General features: G+C 43.2%; 1 protein-coding gene across 4 annotated transcripts in view; it reads left to right on the top strand.

Annotated features, from left to right (window-relative positions):
* The window catches only part of ZNF343 (zinc finger protein 343), a 25,984-nt gene extending 16,212 nt beyond the window's left edge, over positions 1–9,772 (top strand). For 2 of the 4 annotated variants that reach the window (XM_017872547.1, XM_017872548.1), the window contains exon 6: positions 4,737–7,575. In XM_017872547.1, the coding sequence (XP_017728036.1) occupies positions 4,737–6,232 (1,496 nt within the window). In that variant the 3' untranslated portion in view covers positions 6,233–7,575. Of the gene's footprint in view, positions 1–4,736; positions 7,576–8,000 lie in introns of those variants that run through there. The other 2 variants (XM_017872551.1, XM_017872549.1) reach the window with 2 other exon arrangements.
* Positions 9,773–11,106: the final 1,334 nt, after the last annotated feature.

The following is an 11,106-nucleotide window of genomic DNA, read 5'->3' as shown; positions in this document are numbered from 1 at the left end:
AACAAAAAAAAAAAAAAAAAAAAAAAAAATCAGGTTGTCATTTATCCCCAAGGTAATTCAAAAGTTAACATGTCCCAATAAAAAAGTGAAATTCTTTTGTGAAATTCACATGGAAAATAAAGGTGGAAAATAACCAAGAATACACTGAAAATAAAAGCCATAACAGGGTACTATCCTTATCAGACACTAAAGTATGCTACAAAACCTTTAGAATTAAAATGTGTCCTTTGAGTTGAAGCTGTAAGCAGAAAATAAAGAAAACATTGTGGTGCTGGCCCATGACTAGACAAATAGACCAGTGGAATCAGGGAGCAAGGCAGGAAGTCAACCCAAGTACTTATGGAAGTTTGGTATGTGATGAAGGTGGCATCTCAAATCCCTGCAGTAAAGATGGACATTTTAATAAATCGGGTTAGGCAACTAGATATCCATCTGGAAAACATAACATTGGACCATATACCACACACCATATACAAGAAAATCCCAAATGACTAGATCTCAATGTAAAAAATTAAACCGTAAACATACTAGGATAGAATGGGGTAAATATTCTATCACCTGGACATAGTAAAAGGTTTTCTAAATTTGACTAAAACCCAGATGCCTAGAGGAGAAGAGTGATAAGTTTGATGCTGTAAGCAAAGTCAAAAGAAAGGACAAATTTCCAGGAAATATTTACCACATACAGTATATCACATATAAAGAGTTATTTTCCATAATATAGAATGAATCTTTTTTTTTTTGAGACGGAGTCTGGCTCAGTCGCCCAGGCTGGAGTGCAGTGGCCGGATCTCAGCTCACTGCAAGCTCCGCCTCCCGGGTTCACGCCATTCTCCTGCCTCCGCCTCCCAAGTAGCTGGGACTACAGGCGCCCGCCTCGTCGCCCGGCTAGTTTTTTGTATTCTTTAGTAGAGACAGAGTTTCACCGTATTAGCCAGGATGGTCTTGATCTCCTGACCTTGTGATCCGCCCGTCTCGGCCTCCCAAAGTGCTGGGATTACAGGCTTGAGCCACCGCGCCCGGCCTATAGAATGAATCTTAAAATTCAAAGAGAAGAACCCTAAAACCAGATAGGAAGAAAATAGGCAAAAAAACACCTGAATAGACAATTCACAAAATAAAATATAACATTGTCCCTTAAATGTTTGAAAAGGTGTTCAATTTCACTTCTAATTAGATTAATGCAAATTAAAACTACACACCATTCTTATCATTGGCAGCATTTCGAAAAGTTGACAGAACACTTGGCGAAGCTGAGGGATATAGGCAACATTATACACTGCAGATGGCAATGCAGAAATGCTACAGCTATTGTGGAGGGAAATTTGGCAACATGTAACAGAACTATATATGTGTATGCTTTGACCTGGCAATCCTACCTATAGGAATTTACCCTGAAGATTCATCTCCAAAGATAGTACACTTGCACAAGGTTATTCATTATAGCATTGTTTCTTTATAAAATATTAGAGTAACCTAATTGCCCTTATGTAGTAAATTGGTTGAAGAAGTTATGAGACATCTTTCCAAAATGGGGAAGAGCTCCTCTGAACTGATAGGGAGTACATTCTAGGATCTATTAAGTGAAAAGAGCCAAGTGCAAAGAGTATTTTTAAAAGTGAGAAATTATGAGCATATGCATATCTGTTTCTTCTTCTTCTTTTTTTTTCCCCACAAAGTAATACAGGGTTAATAAACCAGAAACTAATGAGATGGGTTAGCTGTGAGGTTATATGGGAATTTGGCTGGAAGGCTATGGAAAGGAGAGGCATGTCCTTTCTGAATAGTTTAGCACTTTTGGAGCATATTAGTGTTTAAATACTCAAAGAAAGGAATTAAATCAACAAAGAGAGGGAAAATCCCTAAAATGGAATACCAAGAGAAACAAATCTACCTAACTGTTCCAAAATAATAATACGACCACAGGTAAAAGGGGAAAACAACCCATTTAACAGAGAGCCTTGACCATACTCCATAGGAAAATGAGGATTGGCAAACTAGGGCCCACAGGCCAAATCTGTCTCACTGCCTGTTTTTGTAAATAAAGTTTTTTTGGAACAATGAATTATTTATGGCTGCTTTTGTTATACAATGGCAGAGTTAAGCAGTCATGATAGAGACCATGTCACCTACAAAGCCTAAAATATTTACTCTTTGGTTCTTTGCAGAAAAAATTGGCCAACTCCTTCTCTATTGACAAAGAACTGCATACAAATCTTGAACTATATAGACTATATTTTGTATATTGTGTTTTGTAAGGATGTGGGTCAACAATTCTGAAACTATATTCCTTGCATTTTTTTTTTTTTTTTTTAAGACAGAGTTTCGCTTTTGTTGCCCAGGCTGGAGTGCAATGGTGCTATCTCGGCTCATCACAACCTCTGCCTCTCGGGTTCAAGAGATTCTCCTGCCTCAGCCTCCCAAGTAGCTGGGATTACAGGCATGTGCCACCACGCCTGGCTAATTTTGTATCTTTTGTAGAGATGGGTTTCTCCATGTTGGTCAGGCTGTTCTAGAACTCCCGACCTCAGGTGATCTGCCTGCCTCAGCCTCCCAAAGTGCTGGGATTACAGGCGTGAGCCACTGCACCTAGCCTTATTCCTTGCATTTTAAGATTAAGCAAATGAGTAAATACATTGATGATGCAAGCCAGATCTCTCAACTATATAGTTCTTTAGAAATATATACTGAATTATTGGCCGGGTGCGGTGGCTCACACCTGTAATCCCAGCACTTTGGGAGGCCGAGGCGGGTGGATCACGAGGTCAGGAGATAGAGACCATCCTGGCTAACATGGTGAAACCCTGTCTCTACTAAAATACAAAAAATTAGCCGGGCGTGGTGGTGGGCGCCTGTAGTCCCAGCTACTCGGGAGGCTGAGGCAGGAGAATGGTGTGAACGTGAGAGGCAGAGCTTGCAGTGAGCCGAGATGGTGCCACTACACTCCAGACTGGGAGAGAGAGCGAGACTCCGTCTCAAAAAAGAAAAGAAATATATACTGAATTATTATACAGCAAAAGGGGATGATAGAAAGCAGAGTTCCTCAAAATGGCCTCAGTAAATCTAAATTATCTTTAGTGAAATGATGACACTTTGCTAGTAAGGCGTAGGGATTAGAATCATAATGAGTATACACGGGGTCCCTTTAACAGGGTGTTAAGTGTAAGGAGCTTTTGGTTCCAGTGTTTAACACAAAATAGACACAAATGAGATTTCTTCTCCTACTGAAATACTTCTCAGTGATGTAGGGTGTTACGTCACTGCCATATATATATTCAGACTGTAGTCTGAATGACCTGGTATGCTTCTAGATAAGCCAAAAAGATGGCAGCGAATCACAGTCAAAACATCAAGATAAAAAGTTCATGTCACAAAATACCAGAATGACCACAAGTCTTATAAGAGATGACTGGCCAGAAATAGAAACAAATAATGAGTTACTTTGAGAACCCAAGTAAACCAAATAAACCCAGGGAGTGCTCAGTGACAGCAAGCAGAGCCTGACAGCTGCTCAGAGCCTCACCCATGGCAAGGCTGCCAGAAGCAGCTTTGAGCACCTACGGACCAGTCTACACACAGCTATGTTCCTCTGGCAGTCCTGCAGTTCCAGCACTGGTGAGTGCCCTGTCAGAGCAACCAAGGGAAAACACATTGTCAAAAACTAAAAGACCACAAAAGGTAAAAAAATCAAATGGCACAAATCATTTACTTAACAGGCAAGGAGACATAGCAGTGAAGAAATTCACTGTATAGTTTGGTGAGGGGGAAAAAATAAAAGGTTTTACTCTTAGGGAGCAGTTTCATGATGGTTATGCTAATTAAGGTTTGAAAACTAGCATTCTGGATAGGATAGGATGAGTTTTTAGGGACAGACACAGTTGATTATAAAGATTCCAGTGTTCCTTAGTTAGGCAGAAGTCTCTAGTTAGGCCCAGTAGGGTCTGGGGCCAAGTATGTGGTCATTTTTCAGCATCAATTGGATAGATCCTGTTGTGATGAAATGCAACATCTAGTTTTGATATTTTGTAGGCAGGTGCTACTGTAAATGAAAAGTTTTTCTTTTTACTGATCTTTGAAAAGTGGAAAGAAAGGCAGATTTTGTTGTTTTGGCTTGATGCCAGAATCCTAAAATCATAGACCATGTCTTTCTTGTTCATTGTTGAATTCATAATACTTAGTAGAGAACCTAATACTTTGACATTTTCTAATAAGTCTTTGTTTACAGGTGGGCAGCCTGAAATTTATATTTGTTTTATATACAATAATTTCTTTAACCAGTATTCCATACACTTTCTCCTACATTCGGAAGCCCTCCAGACTGAGGGACTTTTTATGTCTATGAGACCCTTTTTTATACAATAAGAAAAGTCATAAGGGGATTTCCACACGTGTCATAGAGACCACTATCTCCAAGCAGAACAAAGAGTTGTGGACAGTATATACCAATGTGAATGTCTGTGGCTTAGGAGCAGGCTAACTATAATTGAAGTTGTTTACAGAGCAGAATACTCACTTGAGAGGTTCCTGGTTTCTCAAGATATTTTTGGTGTGTATTTTCTGGATCGCAATAGAAAATGTGATGGAATATAAAGGAATCATTGCTCAGAAGCAAATTGTGTTGTACTTATACTATCAATAACAGGTATGGCAGTAAAACATTCTCTGTCCTAAGACAAGGCAGAACAACTCAGCAGCCCTACTTATGGCTACTCTAACTGAAAACTTTCATTCTTCAGCAGAACCAAAGCCAGAAACCTACCCTTGTTCCTCCTGCCTTCTGGCCTTCTCCTGTCAGCAATTCCTCAGCCAGCATGTGCTTCAGATCTTCCTGGGCTTATGTGCAGAAAATCACTTCCATCCAGGGAATTCTAGCCCAGGGCATTGGAAACAGCAGGGGCAGCAGTATTCCCATCTAAGCTGTTGGTATGAAAATGCAGAAGGTCAGGAGAGAGGAGGTGGCTCCAAACCCTGGTCTCCAAGGACAGAGGAGAGAGAAACCTCAAGGGCATTCCCCAGCCCACTCCAAAGACAGTCAGCAAGTCCTAGAAAAGGCAACATGGTGTTAGAAATAGAACCTAGCTCAGCCCAAAGACCAAACCCTGTGCAGCCAGACACAGGCTTGAAGGAATCAGAAACCTTGAGATTTGGCGCAATCAACTGTAGAGAGTGTGAACCGGACCGTAGCCTGGAATCAAACTTTATTACAAACCCAAGAACCCTCTTAGGGAAGAAGCCCTACATTTGCAGTGATTGTGGGCGAAGCTTTAAAGATAGATCAGCCCTCATCAGACACCATCGTACACACTCGATGGAGAAGCCTTATGTGTGCAGTGAGTGCGGACGAGGTTTTAGCCAGAAGTCCAACCTCAGCAGACACCAGAGAACACATTCAGAAGAGAAGCCTTATTTGTGCAGGGAGTGTGGGCAAAGCTTTAGAAATAAGGCCATCCTCAAGAGACATCAGTGGACTCACTCAGAAGAGAAGCCCTATGTTTGCAGCAAGTGTGGGCGAGGCTTTAGTGAGAAGTCATCCTTCATCAGACACCAGAGGACACACTCCGGTGAGAAACCCTATGTGTGCCTGGAGTGTGGACGAGGCTTTTGTGACAAGTCAACCCTCAGAAAACACCAGAGGATACACTCGGGGGAGAAGCCTTATGTTTGCAGGGAGTGTGGGCGAGGCTTTAGCCAGAACTCAGATCTCATCAAACACCAGAGGACACACTTGGATGAGAAGCCTTACGTTTGCAGGGAGTGTGGGAGAGGCTTTTGCGACAAGTCAACCCTCATCATACACGAGCGGACGCACTCTGGAGAGAAGCCTTATGTGTGTGGTGAGTGTGGCCGAGGCTTTAGTCGGACATCACTCCTCCTTGTCCACCAGAGGACACACTCAGGGGAGAAGCATTATGTCTGCAGGGAGTGTAGGAGAGGTTTTAGCCAGAAGTCAAATCTCATCAGACACCAGAGGACACACTCAAATGAGAAGCCTTATATTTGCAGGGAATGTGGGCGAGGCTTTTGTGACAAGTCAACCCTCATTGTACATGAGAGGATACACTCAGGGGAGAAGCCTTACGTGTGCAGTGAGTGTGGCCGAGGCTTTAGCCGGAAGTCACTCCTCCTTGTCCACCAGAGGATACACTCAGGGGAGAAGCATTATGTTTGTAGGGAGTGTGGGCGAGGCTTTAGTCATAAGTCAAATCTTGTCAGACACCAGAGGACACACTGACGGGAGAAACCTGTGTATGCAGGGGTCATGAACAAGACCTGAGTGATCAGGCAAGCCTCATGTTACCCCAGAGACACACATGGGGAGTAGACCCTGTGTATGCAGATTGTGAGTGAAGTTCCAGAGATGTGTCGACCTTTATCAGGCATGGGAGGGACACGTTCAGGAGAGGAGCCTTATGAGTATAGAGTATGGGCAACTGTAGCCATCAGTCGGCCTTCAGCATGCACAAGAGGACACACTTAGGAGAGAAGTTTACGTGTAGGGACTGTGGGAAGGCTTTAGCAATAATCAACATTTACCAAACATCTAATGACCGCCTCAGGGGAAAGCACCCTTGTCTGGGGAGTGTTGGTGAGCATCAGCAAAAGAATGGACAGTCAGGCACAAGGTGGCCCTCCGGAAGGAGGTCTTTGTTTGCAGGATGTATGGGCAAAGCTTTTGTGATCACACACCACAGGGAGACTCTGCATGTGGGGACACTGTGGAGCTCTGCCCAGATGACCTTTTCATGGCTAACACCCCAGCTGCTTGAGAGAACTTGAGAGAACAGCATTGCTGCTGGCAATGATGCATTCCACTCTGGAACTCGCTCTCAGCCACAGGGAACTGCACACACCACAGGGGCTATGCATCTTTGCAGGGGTTGCTTCTGGCCCCAACGCTTGACTCAACGGGGACAACTCCAGAATGTCATTCCAGATCCAGAGATTCCCATCAAACTGAAGGATCACTGGATTGCAGACACGTTGCACATCAGCCTCTTCCTCTGCCCAGTCCTGCCCTCACTCCCCAGTGAATCCTCAATTTTCCATCTCATTGTTTCTCCAGAGAATTGATTCTAAGACATGTTAGGTATATAAGGAGTGTAGATAAGGCTTCAGCCACAAGTCACCCCTCAATAAGCCCCAGAGTATATAGAATAGAAATTCTGCACATGTCAGGAGAATGGACAGGGATTTAGGAAAAAGGCACACCTCATCAAAGAACAGCTTTTTTGGGACAAGCTTTACATGGGTGGGGAGGGAAAATGTGAAACATATTAGCAATAAGTTAAACCTCATCTTGTACTAAAGGAGGACACACTCAGGGAGAAGACTTATGTGGGCAGGGCTTGTGGGTGGAGCTTCATCCCGATGTCCCTCCTCAACTGACTTAGGAGGACAGAATCTTGCCACCCTAAGTCACTACCTCACTCACCTCTGAGGGGCTTTCAGGAGATGTCTTGACTCCCCCACGTACTCTGAATGTAAGCAAAGGTGGCAGTAACTGTTAAATAAGCATTCTTTTCTACTTCTTGGAATCGGAATAAAAAAGTAGGCTTTATTTAAGTAATCAAAAAATGATCAACTCATTTTATTTTCATATACCAGTTCTTTCCCATGTTTTCTTATCCCTTTGTTTTAGTTCAAAATTTCTTTAATAAGTTCAGGCTGTGTGGCTTGGCCACTCAGCTGACCAGAAAGATGCAAGGAATTCAAATTCAAAGTCAGGGTTTCCTGCGTGAATTCAACCCTTGAGAATCAATCTAATAGATTTTTTGGAGAATCTGATCCTTTTCATGTGGAGGAGTGATTAGGTTCTAGAGACAGGCCAGTTGCAGGGAGGGGATTTTCCAGGTCTCCAGGGGCTGGGTTGCCTCTTCTCCAGACTGGTCACTTTCTTCAGCTTCTGTGAAAGCTTGCTTCCCTAGGTATTCTCTTTCTCTCATTCTGTCTTTCTCTTTCTCTCCCCACCTCGCCCTCTCTCTTTTTCTTTCTTTCTGCAGGTGTCTTTGCTGAATACTTCTCTACTCCACTGAAGTTTTGCAGTCCTTAATGATCTGCTCAGTCCTCCAGTTCCAGGGACCCTTTAACCACATCCCCCCTGCAGCCTTCCAGATTGCAGGGGCAGGTCCTTTAACCATGCCCACACTGTTCTCGAGTCATGAGTCATTGCTTTGGGCCTCTTACCTATTCCCCATGTCAGATCAACAATAATAGATGTAAAGACTCCTAAGCATAGCTCCGATACCATGTCCCCTTGGCCCTCTAATTCTAGGGCCCAGTCCTGCTAATGATACCCACACATCATCCCTCTAATAACTGGTCTGAGACAACCTAGTCATACTCCATTCATTGTTTTTCAGGCCAAGGATCTGTCTTTTACCCACACCCTTTTTTAATCTTCCTCCCTCAGAGCCCAAATTGCCCAGACTTTTGAATAAACTCCGCATGCTCTGGCTCTGATTCTCTGTCTTGGGTCAATAACTATTCACTGGAGAGGGTCTTCCTAGGCTCCAGCAAATTTGTTTGCCCAACTGGAGTTTGCAAGATCCATAAAATGCATATCAGGCTTGGAAAGTCAGAAGAAGCATGAAGTGTTTTGGACACCTCATTCAAGGAGAGGATGAAAAAAGAATTACTGGCTCCAAGGCCTCTCCCCACTTGCCTGCCCCAGGCATGAAGTTAGCGGTCTTAATCTGTTTTCTGCTGTTATAACAGAATGTCACAGACTGAGTGATTTATAATGTACACAAATTTATTTGGTTCGTGGTTCTAGAGGCTGGGAAGTCCAAGAGCATGATGCCAGCATCCAGTGGGGGCCTTTATGCTGCATCATCCCATGGTGAAGACAGTAGAGCAAGCGAGTATGTGAGACAGAGAGAAAAAGGGGGCTGGAATTACCCTTTTTATCAGGAACCCACTCCAAGATAACTAATCCACTCTTGTGATATTGGTATTAATCTATTTGTGAGGGCTGAGCCCTCATAACCTAAACACCTCTTAAAGGTCCCACCCACAAATCTCGTCATAATGGCAATTGAATTTCAACATGAATTTTGGAGGAGACATTCATACCAGAGCATCAATTTTCCAATGGCTCCTTAGAGTCAGGTCTGATGAGGGAAAAGGATGTGCATGTCTGGGAGTGTGGGTCCCCACCCTTTGCCAGAACTACCCGTATAACACCAACTTCTGATCAGAATTGCAGGCCACTGAGGGAAAAGTATATGCAGGTATGCAATCTCTAGGATTTTGAAGGACGAAGGGTAGACCCTCCCAATTCCAGACAATCCCAACATTCCTCCTACCACTGGGAAAGAAAAAACAAACAAGAAAACCAGCTCTTACCTTTGAAAAAAGGAGTGGAAAGAAAAAAAATGATGCAGAATTATTATTGATTTTTACTGAAATCCCCCATAACCTGTAGCGACCTCAGACATGGCCCAGGGAAAGGACTGCCCGCCCTAGCCCAGCAAAGGGAGAGGGGCAAAGATGTCTTCTTTCCAGCCCTGGAAGGGGCTTCCCCATGGTATGCTCACTCCCCTCCTTTGTTTCTAGGAAGGGTCACTATCAGGACCTTTCCACTCCATCCCAGCAGGAAACGGAATTGAAATGTACTAGAGTTTCTCTCAGAAGAAAGAGAAGTGCAGATTCTCTACTCTAGGACTATGACTTTGGTACCTAAGAAGGAAGAGTTCAGTCTTTATCTATCAGCTTATTTCCAGCATGAGATGGGTGTTCAAATGCCTGCAGCATCCAAACAAGTCCTACTAATGAGGGGACCAAGCCCAGATTGGGTGGGGTGGGGGGTACTTTAGAGAACTGGGGGACTCAAACTAAAGTCAAATTGCTACCTGCATCCTTAAACTGGCCTCACCATTTAAGCCTCACTTCAAGAAGTCTTGAGCTGCACCTCTTTTTGGCCTTTTAATTTAGCTATCCAAATGTCCTACCCATTTCTTCAAACCATGATCTTGAGTTCAGAACCCACCATCATTCTTCCTCACTTTTAGTCTTAGAATTTTTTTTTCATATTGATTTTTGCTGAGTTTTCTGAAAAATTGGTAGTGGATTGCCAGGCATGGTAGCTCATGCCTATAATCCCAGCATTTTGGGAGGCCATTATGGGAGGATCACTTGAGCCCAGGAGTTTGAGACCAGCCTGGACAAAGTAGTCAGACCTTGTCTCTTTGGGAAAAAAAAAAAATCAATTTTAGTTTGGAAATATTTGACGCAGTAATCGCAATGAGCAGAAACAATGAAATCCGATCAAAAAACTTACAGAAATATGACTACCTGGAATAGTCATAAGGTGGTACCTTGTGTGATGAGTCCACAGAAAGGATTTGGGTTGAAGGGACTTTCAAGATGGCAGGCAATCTGACAGCACCCGGCTGTGAAATTAGGTAAAGTAATTCAGATTAAAGGTGAAATAATTTATACATGCAAGCTCTAACCTAATTTCAAAATATCTGTGCATATATTTCTCATATATCCAAAGTAAGTTGGCCAGGCGCGGTGGCTCACACCTGGTGCTGGGATCAAATCCAAAACTCCCAAACTGCTGGGCTCAATCCCAGCACTTTGGGAGGCCGAGGCAGGTGGATTACCTGAGGTCAGGCATTCGAGACCAGCCTGGCCAACATGGTGGAACCCTGTCTCTACTAAAAATACAAAAATTAGCCAGGTGTAGTGGCACATGCCTGTAATCCCAGCTACTCGGGAGGCTGAGGCAGGAGAATTGCTTGAACCTGGGAGATGGAGGTTGAAGTGAGCCGAGATCATGCCATTGCACTGCAGCCTGGGTGACAGAGTGAGACTCTGTTTCAAACAAAAACAAAGTAAGCACATAGAATTTTTAAAATCATTTTTTCTAAAAGAGAGCAAGTGGTAGAGGATTCTTGACAGACATGAGATTCTCTCATTGCATAATCTTTTTCCATGAGTAAATATCATGTTATGCTTTTTTATTTTCTCTAATACGCATGAAATGTGTAAGGGATAAAATCTACATTCTCATTGTGGAAAGAATATTTTTATCCAGCCCCATATCTTATTCATTAATTTTAACCTAGAAATCATTTTGGAGAATAGCCAAACAGTCAGCTG

This window comes from Rhinopithecus bieti, unplaced genomic scaffold, assembly GCF_001698545.2.
Source record: "Rhinopithecus bieti isolate Rb0 unplaced genomic scaffold, ASM169854v2 scaffold_7580, whole genome shotgun sequence".
Taxonomy (NCBI): domain Eukaryota; kingdom Metazoa; phylum Chordata; class Mammalia; order Primates; family Cercopithecidae; genus Rhinopithecus; species Rhinopithecus bieti.
Note: the sequence above shows the minus strand (reverse complement) of the source record. Positions and strands in the feature narration are given on the sequence as shown.